Below are 20,141 nucleotides of genomic sequence, written 5' to 3' on the forward strand. Positions count from 1 at the left end.
CGTGTGTCAATCACGCATGCGTGGCTGAGGGGGACGCTCAAAAAGCCGTTGATCAACGTCTTCAAAGGACCCCCAGGACTGTGGTAGTGAGTGAAGGCGTGCTACGGCCTAGCCTCTTCGGTGTCGGGAATATGATGCATATGTTGCTGCTTAGGCGATCCCAGAGCCAGTTAGGAGTTTTGTGGGCCCTCCTAGCCTCCCCCGTTTTGCTCCCGCGGGATAAAAAAGAAAGCGGTCAGACTGCCCTTGAGAACATAACGGCGACTTGTGGTGCCTGAAGCACTTAACAGATTTAGGCTGCGGTCTTACCCGTGAGCAAGCCGCACAGTGAGACTTACATCTCAGCAAGCCTGCACAGGGTTGTTTTGTTTTTGTGGCGTCGTCATGGTGTGTTGGACTTAGGACTTGAGAGAGCCAGCTTTAAATTCCTGCCCAGATGTTAAGGTGACTGGGTGGTTTTGGATCATTCGTAAATTCTCAACATAACCTACATCACAGGATTATTGTAAGGATTAAATTGTAGACAGGGTATAGAGAAGTTTATATGCCACCTTTAGCTACTTGAAGGAAATGCAGGATATAAAAGTATCAAGCCAGCATTTGTGGGCTAGAGTCCACTTAACAATATTGGTGTGTGTGTAGGGGTTCTTTTCAAATAATTGTAATCTGCTTTTTATATCCCACTGTTAATACCCTGCTTTCCTTTCAGATTTTGATGAGCAGGGCAGGTTGTAGCAAACTTTGAAACTGTTGCTTTTGCTGCTGCTGGAACTTGAAACACAATAAGACCCCTGTAGGATCAAACCACAGATCTAGGCAAGCATCTTCTCCACAGTGACCAATCAGATACTTCTAAGAATGCTACAAGCAAAGGCCTAAAGGCAAGACCTTTCTTTTGTGGCTGCTTTCCAGCAACTGGTGGCATATGGCCTTTCAGCCTGGAGGTACTGGGTTGTATGTAACTAACTCCTACTCAGAGTACACCCATTGAAATTAATGAACCTAAGTTAGTCATCCCTATTAGCTTCACTGGGCCTACTCTGAGTAGGACTAGCACTGAATATCACCCACTGTTTATCCATCATAGTTAACAGATCTGTATATCTCCATAATCTTGTTTCATTTCTCTTGAAAGCCTTCTAAGCCTGTAGACATCATCATATCTTGGGGCAGTGTATTCCACAAATTAATTATGAGAATGTATAGAGTGCTTTCATTTACTCCACTGCATAGCCCCAGCCAAACATAGTTGCAAATTAGAGGAATCCACTTTATTCAGTCCCCCATTGGAGAATTCTCCGTTGGAGAATTCATTTATTCCTACTTTCTGCTTCCTGCTGCTTAATCAGTTCCTGATCCACAAGAGGTCTCCTCTTATTCCATGACTGCTAAGCTTACTCAGGAGTCTTTGGTGAGGTACCTTGTTGAAAGCTTTTTGAAAGTCCCAAGTACACTATGTCAACCAGCTCACCTCTATCTATATGCTTGTTGACACTCTCAAGAACTTTTAATAGATTAGTGAGATAGGACTTGCCCTTTATTTATTATTACATTTATATCCCACCTTTCCTCCAAGGAGCTCAAGGTAGCACACATGGTTCTTCTCCCTCTCCATTTTATTCTCACAGAAACCCTGTGTGTAGTTTAGGCTGAGAGACTGTGACTAGCCCAAGGTCACCCAGCAAGCTTCAGGGCTGAGTGAGGATTTGAACCCTGGTCTCCCAGTTCCTAGTCCCACTCTAACCACTACGCCACATTGGCTGTCACGTTGGTTCCGCCTCAGCAAGGCTTGCTCTTTTATATGCTTGGTTACTTTATCTTTAACAATAATTTCTGCCAGTTTTCCTGGGACAGATGTTAAGCCTATAATTTGTAGGAAACCCCCCCCCATCCCTTTTTAAAGATTGGTGTTACATTGGTCGTTTTCCAATCTTCAGGTATTGTGGCGGATCTGAGGGACAAGTTACATATTTTTGTTAGAAGGTCAGTGTGACGTCCTTCCCCAGCACCACCTGTGACACTCTCACTTGTGGCTACCAGCAGACAGGATCGTCAGGTTTATTTTTACCTTTCACCGCACTAGCACAGATCTCAGAAGATCCCCCTGCTAGGCCTTACTACCCCACACTCTGTATCTCTTTTAACCTTTAGACTGTGCCTTAGTCTCTGCCAGGCTATTCGATACCTTGTGTCTATGGGTATAGGTAATTCCCAAACCCTCTTGCACTGAAGCTTACAGCCCTGGGTTTCTCTGTGGTACTGGATACAATATCTTTTTCTCCGCCGCTGCCACCATTCGATACAATCTGTTCAGCCTTGGTTACTTTGCTATTCCCCCTGGTATGTGTATCCCAGCTGAAGGAATCAGGCTTTTATTTAATCAAGAAATATTTATTAAGAATTAGAAATAACAAGATTACTTAAGGAATGTTTCACAAGCGTATGGTTTCATCTATATTCTGTTATGCACTTGACTTCTTACTAATTGCCTCAGAACTCCGACTCACTCTCAACAACAACAACCTCCAAACACCACCTCACAGCCACCACCTCAATTCACCACCAAACCTCCACACAGATTCAACTGTCATTCTTCCATTTATACTCCCAGCCATTCAAACGCTCAGCCAATCATTCAGCATTCTACTGTTCATGTACTCCCCCTCCTCTTTCACTCCACTTACCATATATCTTCTATATAAACAGCACTTACCATATTTACAATATAAGCAGGAACATCACAGTCAGCAATCTCACATTTGAGTTCTTTGAGAACTCTTGGGTGGATGCCATCTGGACCTGGTGATTTGTCAGTTTTTATTTTGTCCATTAAGCCTAGAACTTCATTTCTCACCACCACTATTTGCCTCAGTTCTTCACACTCCCTGCAAAAGTTAGTTCAGGCACAGATATATTACATATATCCTTCACTGTGAAGACAGATACAAAGAATTCATTCAGCTTCTCTGCAATCTCCTTATCCTGCTTCAGCATACCTTTGTCATCCAAGGGTCGAACCACCTTCTTAGACTGTCTCCTGCTATTAAAGTATTTAAAGATTTTTGTTGGTGGTGGTTTTTATGTTTTTAGCAATGTGTTCCTCAAATTAGTTTTAGCATCCCTTTCTTTTGCCAGAGTTTGTGTTCCTTTTTATTCTTCTCATTTGGACAAGACTTCCATTTTCTAAAGGAAGCCTTCTTGCCTCTAATAGCTTCTTTGACTCTGCTCATTAACCACATCAGCATCCTCTTGGCCTTGGTGGTACCTTTCCTGATCTGTATACCCTCCAGTTGAGTTTCTTACTGTGTTTTTAAACTACTTCCAAGCATTGTGGAGTGATTTGACCCTCTGGCTCTGCTGCCAAACTTGCTCTGCTGTTTAACTTGCTTTCACACTTTGTCAGCTGGTGCCAAGATGCTTTCTCAGCTGGGGATCCCTCTAGTTCGTGGAGCACGCTGCCCAGCTAGGCTGTTCTAGTAGGCAAGCTGTACTTCTATGCATCCATAGTTTCATGTATTTCAATCACTGACAGCTGCAGATCATGCCAATGTTTACCATTCTTGTTTGCATACTAACAAGGAAGATGGAAGTTGAGATTGACAGTAGGTCCTTCAGTGGTCTCTATGTTGCTGACCATGTGAGATCTTTAGGCTGAAGGTTGTAGAGATGTATACTGCACTGATGTGAAGCCTGCTATATAGTATGCGAAAAAGTCTCCTGTCCCCTCACCTACATGCCATAACTTCAAATATTGGGGTGCTGTTGACATCAATAGTTCCAAGTTGGTAAGAAGAAAAAAGGATTGTGAGGATCTCCTAAAGGATCTTTCCAAATTGGGAGAATGGGACATTTAAATGGAAAATAAAGTTTAATATAAGTAGGTAAATAATAATATAGTGCCTTTTATAAAAGTATATGGTGTAACTACACTTGGACTGCTGTGTTCAATTCTGGTTGCTGTATCTCAGAAAGGATATTGTAGAGTTGGATAAGGTGCAGAAAGGTGCAATCAAAATAATCAGGGCTGGAGCAACTTGCCTGTGATGAACAGATGCAATGTTTGGGACTTTTTCATTTAGAAAAAAGACCAGTAAGTGGGAATATGGTAGAGATGTATAAATTTATGCATGGAGAAAGTTGATAGAGAAGTTTTTCTCCCTTTTTCAATGCTAGAACCTGGGGTATGAAGTACTTCATATAGCATGATACCCTATAGTTAAATTGTGACATTCACTGCCACAAGATGTAGTGAAGGCCACCAACTTAGCTTTTAAAAGGGCTTAGTTAGACAAATTCATGGTGCATAATGGGTATTAGTCATGATGGATGCATATTGGCTATTAGTCATGATGGAATTAGTATGACTATTAGTCATGATGGATCACTCCAGGATCAGTGGCAGTATGCAGTCATTGGGGAACAACAGCAGAGAGGTTTATTGTGCTCAATAGCCCTTTGGTCTGATCTAGCAGGATTGTTCTTAAGTTCTTACTTTTTATAATATTTGAATATAAGTGTGATTGGACCAGTTCTGTGGGATGCTCTGTCAATAAAGATTCAGCAGGCCCCTTCTAGTTGTTTTATGTTGATTTTGTTTATTTCCTGTTTACAGTTGATTGTAACCTTTAACAGTCTGCTGAAAACTCTTCTATGCTGCCAGGCTTATGCAGGCAATTAAGAAGAGATCTTTCTGTAATAGCTGGTGATCTCTGATTTTAAATGTTTATGTGATTTTTATTGTACATACTGATTTGGGTTTTTTTTTAAGATAAAGCAGTATACAAAGATGTTTACAAATAAAAATAAGTGATAGAAGTTGTTGTTCAGGTCTCAATAGTTAAATACTTCTGTCTTTACAGACATGTAAAAGGATTTTCCCTTTCTGAAAGGTTTAATGGTTGCCCTACATGTTAAAAACCATGGAAATCAAATTGGAAGTTGTAGCCTCTACGTGTATCAAGCAGAGAAAGCCTTGGCCTCGGATCACTTGGCTGGGGCAGGTAATCAATCTGTTCTTTTTGTACTATATAGTAGGTGAATGACAGAATCAGCATTCAGTTGAAATGAGTAGGACTTAAAAGCACTTAACTTTGATTAGATTGCGCACTAGGTTTGATTATGTTGCAAAGAACTCAATCCTCAGAGAGCAGTGATAAAAATTCAGATTTCTTAGGAAATTCAATGGTAGAATATGGGCATTATTGCTACAACTGACACTTAGATCCACTTGATTCAAACTCTTCACATATATCTAGTGTGTGTGGGTGCGCATGTGCATGTAGGAATTCCGTATTAATCCATTTTCATATGATTTGTTTCCATGTATTAAAAGAAATGGTCCTTGACCTAGGAATTCAAACGTCGTCTTGGCACTCCATGTGCCTAGCTGCTTCTGTGCCACATCTTTTCTGTGATATGGAAAAGTCCATTTGGGCAGTGGGAATTCTCCATGGGGAGCATTGTTTTGACATTTAATTTTGTTCTTCTGTTTCTTTAATTCTAGCATAATAGTTGTGTTTGTTCATTATTAATAGTTTATTATCATTAGTCATTATGGTTAGTTTTCAGGAAAAATTAGGAAGTGGGTACCTGAATAAAAGACTCTCTTTTTTATAATAGGAAAAGGAAGCCGTTTTTCTTTTAAATGACAAAAACATAAATGAAATTAACCTGGTTTCGGGAAGGACAAAGAAGAAGATCCCATGCTTATATCCCTTCCTGAGGAATGTCATTGTTTTAACAACATCAAGAAATGGTTAAGTATTAACATTAACAAGTTGTTCCAGGTTTATATTTTTTGAATTGTTTAAATAAAACTGTGTTTCTAATAATTAAAAAAAAACTGGCCTTCTGATGTTTAATCTTGTGTAAACTGCATTGTGAGCTCCTCCTGAAAAGTGGTATATAAATATTTTAAATAAATAATGGTTTCCACTGGTATCATATTATCCTTTGCTTGTCATAAATATAGTCTTGATCTAAAGCCATGTAAAGACTGGGACCAAAACGCAAAAATTTCCACACGGTCTTATGCACACTTCACTGAATAAGTCTAATTGAACCTTGTGGATCTAACTTCTGAGTAAACATTCATAGAACAGGGTTGTTTGCATAAAATGTTGTACTGTTTTAACTATTCAGTTAATATTCTGAATTCAAACAGGAGCTTGGCTGTCGGGCATTCTTAAAACGGGAGAACTATTTCTTTGGAACAAAGACCAAGACACAATAAAAACTGTCCCAGCAGTTGAAGAATCTAAGAAGTTGGTTTTAGGAGCACAAAGTAGGAACATTCAATAAATATAGTTGCTAACATTGTTCTTTTTCCATTTCTGTTTTTTTAAAAAAGATACCCAAATAGTTTTGCTTATCATTTAACAACTAAAAATACATATAATTCATTCATGAATTTCAGAGTTATTTAACAAATGTTTATATTTTGAGGAGAGATAGAAGGACTTGTTACCCTGCACCTTATCAGAGCTTGGAAAAGTTACTTTTTTGAACTACAACTCCCATCAGCCCCAGCCAGCATGGCCACTGGATTGGGCTGATGGGAGTTGTAGTTCAAAAAAGTAACTTTTCCAAGCTCTGGTATATATAATGTATCTTCCAGGACAGGGGTCAGGAACCTTTGTGGCCCAGTGGGCCAGATCTTTATCTCCCCCACCCCCCATGCCAACTCTTAACAGGTGGCTGGGAGACCCCTTCCTGTCAATCATCCCTACAGGGAATGTGCTGTCAAAGCAGCACCCAGCAGAACCCCACCCATCACTCAGTGGCATCAGCTGATAGACAGGCGGACATGGTTCAGGGGAAATGCCCTCTTGGGCCAGAGGTTCCACACCCCTGTTATAGAAGATAATAATAATTATCAGTACGTTGAGGGCAGTAATAAGAGTGTACTGGTTATCATTGCAATTTGTTGAGGTTTCTTAGTTCTCTGACAGTGATTCCCAAACTTTTTTTCCCACGGACCACTTGCAAATTGTTGAAAGTCTTGATGGACCATTTAATAGTTTTTCTGCCTGTTATAGCAATTGTAATGCACTGTATCATAGGCAGTATGTCATCAAATACACAATTTGTGGGGTATCAAGCAGCTGCGTACTTCAGTGAATGAGTTAGATGATAGCAGATACCCCATAATATCTGGAGCCCCATGCAATCGCCTAAGTCAGTGGTTCCCAAACCTTTTTCCAGTGGGCCAGTTAATAATTTGTGAGGGCCTTGGTGGACCATTTAATGGTTTTTCTGCCTGTTGTAATGATTGTAATGCCCTGTGCTAGATGTTATATGATTTTAATTGTATTTTATTGCTTCATTTATTATATATTTTATTGTATTACAATTTGAATTCCATAGAATTCAATACAATAAAATACAACATAAGAAATAAAAGAGGTTATACAAATATTTAATGGAACGGATGTGCCACCTCCTATCTTCAGCCACAGATCCACAAACTCTCTCTGGACCACCTGAATGAAGCTCACGGACCACAGTTTGGGAACCCCTGTTCTATTATATTACAAGTACCCATGTTTAATTTTGTGCTGTCTTTATTGACAATAAGTTACTTATAATACTTCTGGACATAAGTAGTGTGTTTTCAAAATATTTCAGATACGTAATGTAAAGAATGAATTTTCTTCTAACAAAACATTTTCTAGAACGTTCTACGAGATTGTACATGTATGTTTCCGGTGATGGAAATAAGATTCTTCTCACTAGTCCAAGCGTCTGTGTCTTTCTGTGGGAAAGCATGGAATATAAAAGTACTCCATCTAAAAGTTCTGTAATGGGACAGTGGTCACAAATTATTCCTGAGGCATCAGTTATATTACCATCTGTTGAAGAGAAAGAAATTTCAGTGAATGCTGACTTCATCAAAAATGAGGTGAGCTACAAAATAGGTCTAATTTAGATAGATTCAGTAAATGGTGTATGTAAAATGCACAGTAATCTGTCTGTCATCAGTCCTACAATTCTGGTCATTATGGAAAGTATGGGTGCGTATCAGCTCTGTGTATTTCCTGAATTAAGAGACAAATAGGAGAGATTAAGGTTAGATTTTCACTTGCCTGAGTTGGATTGAGCTGAACAAGGCATCTTGAGCCAGATCAGAGAATCCCTAAAGTCTGAAATCGCTCTCTGCACTTGGGTGCCAAAAAAACCCTGCGTTATTCAAGTGACAGGTATTCTTAAAGGGGGGAAAAACACAAAACCAAGCTGACTAGGGAAATGCCCTAAGCTTGAGTGTGAAAGAGATGGGGGGATCTTTTGTTTTGACTGACCCATCTAAATTTTAATCACAATGAATTATTTTTACACAGCACTCTGATCACAGTGATTTGGGGAGAGATGTTAAAAGTGAATATTAAAACTGTGTGTGCTTCATGTGGATCTATGCTGTTTTTTATTACTGCCACCCCTTCCCCAATGCAAGTCAGCAGACAGATCTTTTTCTCCCAGAGAGAACAGGCTGTATCCCCAAAAATCACTGGTATGGGGTAAGAGTCTATCCCCCTCCTCACCAATGACCCTTACCATAACAGGGTCCTTGCTGGGTGTGTGTGACAATTTCCCTATTCCAGTCATCCATGGGGATCTGTGCTCTTTTTTCTACTCCTATACCCTATGATTCCTATTGTACCCACCCCAAAACAGTAACGTTTGCTCTTGCAGCAGAACAACAGCATCTGTCATTCTGAAAGTTTAGATTCATCACTATAGTGAATGGGGGGAAACGCATCTAATCTGGTCCAAAATAACACAACTGGAAAGACTTGGAGCAATTCCAAAACCAGAGCTACAGTTACATGTCAAATCTTGTGAGTAGTGTGCACTCCTAACAGGCACAATATATTTCTTATCATCTACTTTAACTGAATAGTTGGTTTTAGTATTGAGGCTCCTGTTGTACACTGTAATGTCATGTCTAGCATCTTGATTCTCACCATTTTTGCTAACATATTTGCCTACAGCGGCAGAGTCCTCTCATGATTTGTGCATGGGGTAGTAGTAAATATGCTCTATTTTTTAATGTCTTTTCCCATGCAACAAAAATTAGGCTCCCACCATAATTTAGAACCATTACACTACATGCACACAACAGTTCAATATATATATTTTAGCTTAAACCATTAAAAGGTAAGATGTGAAAGCTTACATTCCTTAGCCTGCTGCTCCATGTGAATTACACATCTGGTGAAATGGGATTTGTTTTCAAATAATTTGGACTTAAAATAGCTTGCATATTATTTCTTTAATAAATTCAAGTGGTGTTATTAAACATTTTTATTCATTTACAGATGCTGGGGGACTACTGCTTGTGTTGTTTTGCATTTTATTCTCAGGAGCATTTGATGCTGACATTTTTGGAAATTAAGTGGCAAGAGAACAGTTTTAAGAGTGCTCGGTCAGTTTAAAATATTAATTATATTTTAGCACAGATTTTTAAAGCTTGATTTTAAAACTTTATTGTTTGCTGCCATATCATTTGAATCACCTGTAGGTAGTTCTGTTAATAAAAATAATTATTTTTATAATTTGTTTTAATGCACATGGATAGCATGTCATGTGAATGCACAATATGGGTGATATCCAACGTTGTGTGACCAAACTTCCTCCTTTCCACTGCATCCCTACCAAATCTGCTCTGAAGAATTCTCCAATCCTCTAGAGCAGATTTTTTTTGGGGGGGGGTAAATGGGGGGGCTGCAAGGGGAGGATAAATCTATTTTGCTGGCAGACAGACACTGTTGGATTTCACCATTTATTTTTTATTTATATAGTACTGAATGAAAAATAATTTTATTTTTCAGGAGGTTACATTTGTTCACCTCTCATCTGTCTGAACATTTTACTTATTGAATTAAAATATTTGTATCCCACATTTCTATCCTAAAAGGTAGGGAGCTTATTTTAAAACATGAACTCTGGTTTGTACATAACAACAAACCAGGTTTCATGAAAAATAAACTAGAGGTTTGGATGAATTCCAAGCCAAATTGGGGCAACTGAGAAAGGTTTGGGGCTTGTCCAAGTAGGAACAGGATTTATTTTATTATTTGATTTATTATTTATTATTTTATTATTTATATAATTCAGAGGATTCCTCTGAATTCTTTGCACAGCTTGTTGATTGGCTGATCATTGGGGATTGGGCACTTTGTAAGCGTCAGTGACTGGCTGATGCTATTGTGCCTTCAGATTTCACCCAGTTCTGTAAAAAAAAAAAAAAACTTGTAGTTTTTACATGTCTCCATAATACTGAATGGGGAGCCAGGATGCTTTTGTTTTCCTGAATTGAGATTCGTACCTGAGCTGAATTGGGTAGCCTCTCAGTTAGGCCATGCTAAACTGTGTAGTTTTCCAGATCGTTGAATTGGGTTCTGAATTGAATCTTGTGATCAGTGGACATTCCTAAACTAAGCTTGCCAGAGTTCTCATCCTGGCCAGACAGGAGGACAGAGGCTTTGTTCCAGCTTGTTCAAGCTCATCTCTTAAGTTTCAGTAAATCCAGAAATAATGTGTCCTTTTATATTCCTATCTACCTATCTGTCTATTTGTTTTATTTAATTTTTGTTTTATGTAGCTCTTTTCCATTTCGGATACACTGGACACAACAGACATGTTCTCTGTCTAGTCTGGCTCCCCATTGTGAACCAACAAAATCAAGAGGTGCTTTGCTTACTGCGCTTTCAAGTGATGGGCTTATGCTAGCAACAGGTGTCAACCAGAAGGATCTACAGGTACAAAAATTAGTAGCATAAAATAAAAGTGACCCCTTGAATACTGTATGGTTTATTAAGTGTAAACCAGTCTTTAGGGTTACATTCAGGCTTTATGAAAGGGCTAATAATTAAATCAAGGAATTGGAGTGTGGGTCTATAGTAAGTTTTGTATTGTGTTAATAATAAATAAATAAATAATCCAGCACTTTAAATCAGCGCATTCTGCAATTGATGTTATGTATATTTGATTTATCTAGTAAGCTTATGATAAAAACTAGAAACATGCTGAGAAGTATTAATAAAGCATTGCATTTTCTGTAGTGTTTGCATACAGTTTAACTGTTCTTTCTTTTGCCCTTTTTAAAAAATTCTTAGGCAACTCAGATTTTATTTATGAGCACAGTGAATTTTATTACTGTTTCTGGTAGCCTTAAAGGTTGCGGTAGCAAGAAACACAAAATTCCGTCGAAGTTTATAAGGTTAGTATCCTATTTTTCAGAAGAGTTCTCTTGGGTAGCTGGTTGCTGATTCCTGAAGGTGGCATTTGTTGTGTGTGTTTTTTTTTAGATCCTATTGGATTGCTGACATGAGCTGGACTCATGATGGCCTTTTTTTGGCTTGCATGTTGAAACGTGGGTCGCTGATTTTTATGACTTGTTTGGGTGAATTGCTGACTTTAATTACTTATGGTTGCTCTGTAGAATTTGGACCAGCAGAATTTATTCCTCTCCATCCACTAATAACATACAGGTGAGACAATCATACTGAAGTTTTTAAAATTCATGTGATCATATCTTTCTTTCTTACATTTTCTTCTATTTTAAATGTTTTACCTTTCAAATAATTCTTTTGCTTTTTCTATGCCATTCTTCTCAATATCTGTTTCTCATTCATGGTTCTCTTCTATTTATTATAATGGTTTTGTCCAGCTGAACAAATGACAATTTCATCATGTAAGTACAAGTTACTTAAGCCACTATAAGAATCAGTTTTTTTTAAAAAGACATGGCCATGCCCACAAGTTGTAGTCCAAAACATCATGAGGGCACTGTTTCTGCAGTGCTACCCTAGTGTGAGAGAAGGGATTAATGTGAGCTGAAGTGTTTCTGTAATGCTTCTGTATTGTAGGACTGTATGTGCTTCTTTGTCTTTCTGATAATTTATTATTTTCTCTTTTAGATCCCACAACTGTTTGTTGCAAGATTTGAATCATTCCCATGATTCATCAGCCTCTGAAGGAGACCTCATGAGGCAGAGATTTTCGGTAACATCACACCCAAATTTACCCTACTTCATTGCCTCTGATGGGTATATAGTTACAGTTCTTAGATTTTCTGATGGTTTCTCACCCTCGGCATATATGAGGTCTTTGCTGCTTGATTCAGCCCAGAGACTTGAAAAACTGCATCACAGTTTGATTAGATCTAAGGTACTGTTCTTTCATTGGTTTTCTACTACAACATAGGGTTACAATTATGCTTCTCAGATTCTTGCCTGAAAATGGGTCTAGACATGATTAACTGGTTACATTAGGACAGTTCACTTAGTTGCTTAAATACTTATGTATTGTTTTAGTCTATTCAGTGTTCAGGAGTGTTAAATGTAGGTTTCTGTTTAAAAGAAAGTACTTGAATCTTTTCAACTTTGCAGTGTAGAAAAAAACACCCACAAGGTTTAGACCAGCCTGCCTATGTGCCACGGTCATTGGGTAATGCCCTTCTCCAAATCACATCAAAAGTGAGGTTAGTTACAACAAGGTAGAAGACTTTTTTGGTAATAACATCCTAGCAAAGAAATGCCCTCCCCAGGGAAATATACCTGGTGCCAACCTTATTGTCTTTCAGGCTGCACACTTTTAAAAAACAAAAACAAAACTTACCTATGCATTTTAATATATTTTTACTATCAACTATTTTAAACTCTCTGATTTTCAGTTGCATTTTTGTCTGCTGATTGTCATGTATACATATTTTTTGTATTTTCCTAAAATATTTGACAAAAGTTCCTCTTCCCCGGTTCTTTCATCTCTATTCTGTGCATGTGTACTGAGAAATAAGCCACAAATATATTATTAAAACTTCTAGTTATGTATGTATTAAAATTGGAGCTTATGTGTATAACCTTCGTCCTTCATTCTTCTAACCATCTTCAATACGAAACACAACTTAGGCTGTTTTTACTGTCCAGCAAGTCCATCCTAATTGTTTGATTTTGGTTTTCATCTCTGGATGTATTTTTGGTGATCCACCCACACTGTCAGTCTCAGCATCCCATTCATCTTCCTCTTTCAGATGTTCAGAAGATAAAAATATGGTAATAAACTAATATGTTGTTTTCCACAGTCTAAGGGAACAAGGCTACCGTTGCAATCATTGTCCTCCTTAAGAGCTAATCTATTACAACATAATCAAAACCAAAGCTCTGCTTTCTCTACCATTCCAAAATTTCTGCAAGAAGAGGAGAAAACCACAGAACTAAATGGAGAAGTGACACACTTGCAGGTATTCAAGACTCCATTGAAACTAGTCTTTTACTATATATCAGTGGTTCCCAACCCTGGGGTCGGGAAGTCATCCCGGGGGTGTGTGTGCAAAGAGCCAAGAGAAGAAGTGTATATTAATTTTAAAAATTAATCAATGGTTGGTCTGTGTACCACCAACTTGCGAGCCTGGATTGCATGTGCTTGCAGCCGCCTCCCCTTCCTTCCTTCTGGCTGGCACAGTCAGTTCCCACCACACAGAGAGCTGAGCAGCATAGCACTCCAGCGAGTGCATCAAGAGAAGGGACCAGCTGGGCTTGTGGAAACTCCAACACCTCTTCCTCCCCCCTCCTTTTGTCAGTGGCAGTGAGGGAAGATTGATCAAGCTGATTGGCTCTGGCTGTAGAGACGAGGGACCCCGAGAGGGGGCACCTGTCAAAAAAGTAATGGGGCAGAGTCCCAGAGCATCCCCCCATAAATACACACCCGTCACTCATTAAAAATCCACTGTAAAGTTTACTTATAGTACAAAGTGTATATGACTACTCAGAAATAAGTCTCTTCATATTTAATAGGGCTTACTCCCAGGTAAATCAAATTGCAGTAATCAGACTACACTAAGATTCTGTTGAAGATTTGAAGCTGTACTACTTTTTGGGGGGGCATGGGGCTTTATAGTACAAAGATGCATCATTCTAGTTAAAGGAAGTAAAAAAATTATGTCTGTTATACAAGGCTACAATCCTAACCAGGTCTATACAGAAGTAAGTCTTCTAGAATTCAGTGGAACAACAGCCATATGCGGTAGGTTAGGCTGAGAGTTAGTGGCTGACCTAAGGCGTAAATGAGCAAAAAAAAAAATGGGTAAAGTAAGTTTTTAAAATGTGAAATTGCACATGGCCAGTGTATTTTTATTGCTGTTTATCAAAGCTTTAAAAATAAAAAATAAATAAATAAAAGTACACTGGTCATGTGCAGTTTCACATTTTAAAAGCTGACTTTACCCATCTTTTTTTTTTTTTTTTTTGCTGTTTATCAAAGCTTTTGCAAGTAAAGTAATGCTCAAGATTCTACAACAAAGGCTCTTACCATATATGGAGCGAGAAATGCCAGACGTCCAAGCTGGATTTAGAAAGGGAAGAGGCACCAGAGATCATATAGCAAACATACATTGGATAATGGAACGGAGCAGGCAGAAATAAAACAAATTGAATTAAGCTTTTTCTATGGAAATAAAATTATGGAGAAAGCTTCACCTGTTGACATTTTGTCTGTTAGACAGAATATTATCATATAGAGCTTTCTAAGCTGAGTGCTGAAGAGGAGGCATCATTGTATACAGGTGGAACACTTAAAACCAGAGTCCAAATGCCCTGGCATCATTCAGGCTCTGTTAACCACTCTGGGTGTTATACTTTTATCTCCTTCCTTTCGTTTCCTTCAAAATTTGTTAAAAGTTGTTTATGTTGCTATAACCTGCCCTGGGACCATTATCATCATCATTTTTTGTGTGATGAATAAAAAGTGACATTATTTAACGCTTCATTATGTCTTTTTTCAACAAACAGAGACTAAAATTACAACAGTTAGCATGCGGGGGTCGCAAAAATAGTTAAGGCTACGAAGGGGGTCCTGTTCTCAAAGGTTGGGAAGCATTGCTGTATATGATTAAATAATATAGCATGAATTAGAATAATAGTTTATTAATACCTTATAATCTGTATAGCATGATTTAATACTCTGAGGTTGTCAGTTGTGTTGCACAGAGGACAAACATCTTTTGAAAAATACCTGCTATGATGCCTATGATCCCCTCTTCCTCCATATATGTGCTCATAAGGCCAGTTATGGCATGGGACCCCCTAACTGGGCTTTAGGTGGCACACACAACAAATTGGCCATTTTACTTTTGTTCAAAGTAAAAATGTGGTCTTTATTTTGTTAAATGTGTGTCAGTCCATTTATCCATTTCGCATCACCAACAGGGCATGAAATCTACCCTTTGCATCATTTTGAGTTATCAACCTTCATCTCATATATTTGATTTATCTTGTTGATTATGGGATTCCATAATACCCATAATCAACAAGATAAATCAAACATATGAGATGAAGTGTTATTCCATAACACTTCTGGCATCAAACTAAGTTATGCTCAGGACTAGACCGGTTGGAATTAATAGACTAGTCCTGTCCATTAATTTCAATGAGTCATCTCTAAATAGGACTAACATTGGATACAACCTTAATCCCTTGTATGTTCACACAGTGAACCCTAATGGTTGGGGTACAAACAGTTCCCTGTACCACAGCAAAATTTACAGTGCAGAACTGCACGTATCCCAGACACTGGGGGTTGCTTTGCTTTAATGAAATGTTTGCACATATGCCATTTGACTTTGGATGACATGTATATGCAGTCTAGCCATTAGGCTTTGCTTTGCAATGGGGAAATCTCTAAAACATGGATCCCCATCCATCTCCCAGCATGCCTAAATGCACCATAACTATACCTGGATTATACATTATGTTGTGCATTGAGTGGCACAGCTCCAGATACTTCATTGCACAACAAATAAATAAATAAAAATAAATAAAATAAACATTTTCCATTAGCACTTGTGCAGTAATTCACAGAACAGCACTTATGAGGGGCACTTCTTTGGATACACACCTCTTTCTATAAATATGTGCTAAAATATACATCGCTCAGATTATGAATAATGTTCCTCTTCAATTTAGGATTATGATGAAGAATCTGATGACGACAAGGTATTTCAAAGTCATTCCTTTATTTTGGGAAGCCAAAAAGGAGATACTTCTGTAACTGATGGTCAGTTGGAATTTTCGTCAATGTTTGACACTATTCATGCAATGGATGGAACTGGAAAAAAAGATGACACAGCTTTGGAACTGAACTATATCCAAAAAAATCTAATTGCAGCTTGGAAAGTAGGGATCTCAAGAACTGTGGAAGAAAGAGGCACTTTGTTAAGTTGTACCATTCGATGCATTACATACTTCTTTAACATTCTCCAGTATGCAAAACTTAACTTTGTGCGTTTGGAAAACCCTGTCAAGAATCATCCATGGATACAGTGGGTGTTAAAATGTTTCCAGCAATTCTTGACTCTCATGAACTGGGAGGGTACGCACACACAAATTCTGGGGCATTTGATGAAGCTCACATTACAGACGCTAAAACAGATGCTTGCTGAGCAACAAGATCAGCTGTTCTCCAGTAATCTTTTGGGAAGCTTCTCTTTGCTGATGATGGTTACTCATTGTTTAAATGGCAAAAACACACCTCTGTATGAGACACTTCCAACAGCCCTGGATGTTAATAAGGTGCAGCTAGATGCCATAGTTGTGCCTCTGTTTCAAGCTATAGATTGGAGCAGCCATCAAAACTTCTCTGTGTTGAATTCCATACTAAAGCTCTCTCCACCTCCTGCAAACGTGTTCAAGATTTCAGAAAAGAGGTATTTCTTATCTGTATGAACAAATCTTTTTATAATTGTATTTAAATATTTTAATTGTTTTGCCTTGAAAGCAATACAACATTGGTTTATTTGAATTCTGAAGCAAAATGTGTTGAATAAGAAAGCTGACATTGATCAGAAATGCAAACAATAAGGGTATCTTAGGTATGGTTTGCATGTACTTATCAAATATATTTCCTTTAACAGATTGCCCTCATGGCATATAATAAATTCCCACTCCATTTCATTTTCAAAGCTGTTTAGCATTATGCAGTGAGAACTGCTGCTCAAAATATCTATGTTCAAAGTTCTCTTGGGCTCAGAATTAGTTACATGGTTCTTTGGATCTCAACCATTACGTTTTATTACATAGAAAACATGATTTAGTTTGTTCATTTAGTTTCTTTCCACACCTTCCTATGGTCCTTGGGTAGGCAGACCAGTTAAAAATAAAACACGTAATCAAAGTAAAGATACCACATACCTGCTAATCATTTAATGTTAGCCTAAGAGGGATAACTCTAAAGCTTTTCTGTGATATATATAAACTTGGACTTTGGTACATCTCTGGGGAATGGAGAGAGCTCTTTCTTAGGCCTAGATGGTAAAAAAAAGAAAATGTAAAAAGCCACATCCATCCATACAGTATTGATGATTATTACCTTGTTTATAAATAAAATACTTCCTAGGGTTGCTTTTTGTTAAATGGGCTATGATATTCAGTGGTGTTCGATCTGGCCAGTCTGAATGTAATTAATGTTTAGGTAGACTTTTTTTCTGTGTCCTTTACATTAGCATCAACATTTTAGAAATCTAAATTCTATAGAACTTAGTTGCATTAAATTTGTTCTGTAATTTTTATCTTGCTTGATCATAGTAAATTTGACCACCGTATATTTAGCAAGGAAATCTTAGAGTTAAATGTAATATTATTATTAGTCATGGTGAAGAAACTAGCTTAGTACATAAAAGAAGGAAGCCATTTAAAATGTGATCATGCATTGAAATATCTGAAAGGTACCCTTAACTTGTTTAATTCACTTATAAGTGGCTGAACATGTAATTGCTGCAGGTTTTAAGGCATTATTTCAAATTTATAATATTGCAGCATCCATCACTAATTTTTTCTGATTTATGACTTTTGTTGTAAGCTTTTATTTCTTTTTGAACTTTAGGTTAATTGTAATGTGGAGACTATTATATAAGTATGTCCTTTGGTATTGGATGCAGCTAAACAGAAAAGTGCATAACTCAAGTAATCCAGCAACTGAAATACAAATTACATATGAAGGACCAGTGATTGAAGCACTTGCAGGTCATATACAGGCAATATTACAGTCTTCAGGAGAAAGACTAGAACAAATGCTGAAGCTCAACTCTGTGATTGGTTAGTATCTTGCAAGAAACTAGGATTAGTTGATGTTTATTACAGTGACCAATTACTAGAGCTTCTGATGTAATTTTGATACTATTTTGCTACATTAATAATTAATAAGGCAAAATTACCTCAGTATTTTATTATTTGTAATTACTTATTTCTTTCAGTGTGTCAATTAAATTAGCATTCAGAGTTTGTTTAGCCAGTATCTGGGAAGCACTACAGTAGGGCCCCGCATTACAGCATTCTGCTGATGCGGCACCTTTCATTTTCAATTTTAAAGGGTTTTTTCCCCCTTTTGTGACGTTTTGTGCCGTTTTCACATCATTTTCGTGCGATGCGGCCCATTAAAGTCAGTGGGGTTCCGCTTTACGGCGGGGGTCTGGAACGGAACCCGCCGTATAAGCGGGACCTACTGTACATCACTCTGATACATAGAACAGCCAGAGCTGGACTACCAGCTTGGACCTCCAGATGGTTAATCTTTCTTTGGGAAAGGTGAGGTCCATGCTGCCTTGAAAGAGGCAATAATTTATCTGTTGAAGAAAGCAATTTAGCTCTGGCTGATACTAACAATTACTGTCCATTATCCAATTTCTTAACAAGATACTAGAAAAGTTGGTGGCTGAACTACAACTCCCATCAGCACCGGCAAGCTTGGCCAATGACCAAAATTGATGAGAGTGGTAATTCAGGAACATCTGAGGGTCAAAGGTTCCCTACATCTGCTCTAAGCAGTTTGGGACCAGGTTATCTGAAGGATAACCAGCACCGAAACAAATGTGTGTAGACCTTAGGATCTGCCTCAGAGGCTCTGCTTTGTGGTCCTCCAGGAAAGAACAGATCGGTGGCTACCAGAGACAGAACCTTTGCAGTTGTGGCTCCACTTATTTGGAATTTTGTCTCCTCTTTGTCGGACCCCTTGTTTTAAAATAAGCTTTAAAGACTTACTTGTTTCCCTTTGCCTTTCCTGGTGATTGGTCCCTGAATCCCTGGTGAACAGATAAAAGAAAGTACTTCTTCACACAATGTATAGTTAAGCTATGGAACTGTCGCTCCCAGAGGAGGCAGTAATGGTCACCAACTTGGAGCGCTTAAAAGAGGATTAGATGAATTCATAGAGGATAAGGCTATCAAAGGCTACTAACCACTATGATAGCCACCCTCAGAGGCAGTATGCATCTCCCGTGCATGTAAGATGATCTCAGGTGGGTTTTGAGCTCCACCTTGTGGTCAAAGGCAGAATAGCACTGTTCTGTTTTTCTTGCTTCTTGTAGCTTCCCTTAGTCTCGAGAAACCAGTTTTCTGTTCTGCCTTCACTGTGTGTGGTCAAATTCTTTGCGCTTTCTGTTCGCTTCCATGATTCAGGCTAGTGTTCTGTGGATTTTTGTTGTTTTTGTGTTTGTGTTCTGTCTTTTTCTGTTCTCACTAACAGAAAAACCACTTCATTGCTGCTTATTTTATCGTGCCCGCCATTTTCTCCTTCCTCTCCTCTGCAACAGCTGGAGAACCGGCAAAGCAGCACAGCCGACAGATCCACCACTCCGCTAGCTAGCCAGACTCGCTGTTGCATGATCTCCATCCCAGCTATGGGAAAATCTAAGGAAAAGTCAGCTGCATCAGTAAGGAAGGCCCGGCCGCTGCCGCCATTATTGCATCTTCCCGCCTTTCAAAGCACTTCCACAAGCGCAGCAGGAATTCACAGTTTCTGCCAACCCCTCGTCTAACAAGCCAGATGGTGCTTTGGTGGTCTCATGGGTCATAGGAAGGGACTCCCCAGCAAGGTCAGCAGTGGCTCTCATGCCAGTTCTTCAGCCCTTCACTACAGCAGGTCTCGGAGACTGTGGGGAGCCGGACATTAGATCCATGTTATTCTCTCTGGAATACCAGTCCAATCAACAGCAAGAGTGCAGAGCAGGAGAAGGGGGAGGAACCATTTTGGCAGGAAACTTGGGACAGCAGCTTGCCTGTGAGGGTGATTCGAGTAGGGCTCTAAGGGATGAAGAGCAATTAGGGGGTGAAAGAGACCAACACAGAAGGGATTTAGCAGTCTTCTCTACTAGG

General features: G+C 38.6%; 1 protein-coding gene across 1 annotated transcript in view; it reads left to right on the forward strand.

Annotated features, from left to right (window-relative positions):
* Nucleotides 1–7: 7 nt before the first annotated feature.
* Nucleotides 8–20,141, forward strand: part of LOC133375314 (ciliogenesis and planar polarity effector 1-like) — a gene marked incomplete at its 3' end in the record, with an annotated part of 56,551 nt that continues 36,417 nt past the window's right edge. The window contains exons 1-13 of the mRNA XM_061606941.1: nucleotides 8–444; nucleotides 4,860–5,000; nucleotides 5,620–5,755; nucleotides 6,164–6,283; nucleotides 7,674–7,900; nucleotides 9,315–9,421; nucleotides 10,601–10,757; nucleotides 11,115–11,218; nucleotides 11,307–11,489; nucleotides 11,919–12,168; nucleotides 13,082–13,240; nucleotides 15,960–16,699; nucleotides 17,875–18,086. Coding sequence (XP_061462925.1) covers nucleotides 4,908–5,000; nucleotides 5,620–5,755; nucleotides 6,164–6,283; nucleotides 7,674–7,900; nucleotides 9,315–9,421; nucleotides 10,601–10,757; nucleotides 11,115–11,218; nucleotides 11,307–11,489; nucleotides 11,919–12,168; nucleotides 13,082–13,240; nucleotides 15,960–16,699; nucleotides 17,875–18,086 — 2,488 coding nt within the window. The remainder of the gene's footprint in view (nucleotides 445–4,859; nucleotides 5,001–5,619; nucleotides 5,756–6,163; nucleotides 6,284–7,673; nucleotides 7,901–9,314; nucleotides 9,422–10,600; nucleotides 10,758–11,114; nucleotides 11,219–11,306; nucleotides 11,490–11,918; nucleotides 12,169–13,081; nucleotides 13,241–15,959; nucleotides 16,700–17,874; nucleotides 18,087–20,141) is intronic.

The sequence above is a fragment of the Rhineura floridana genome, unplaced genomic scaffold (genome assembly GCF_030035675.1).
Source record: "Rhineura floridana isolate rRhiFlo1 unplaced genomic scaffold, rRhiFlo1.hap2 scaffold_28, whole genome shotgun sequence".
In the NCBI taxonomy this organism is placed as follows: domain Eukaryota; kingdom Metazoa; phylum Chordata; class Lepidosauria; order Squamata; family Rhineuridae; genus Rhineura; species Rhineura floridana.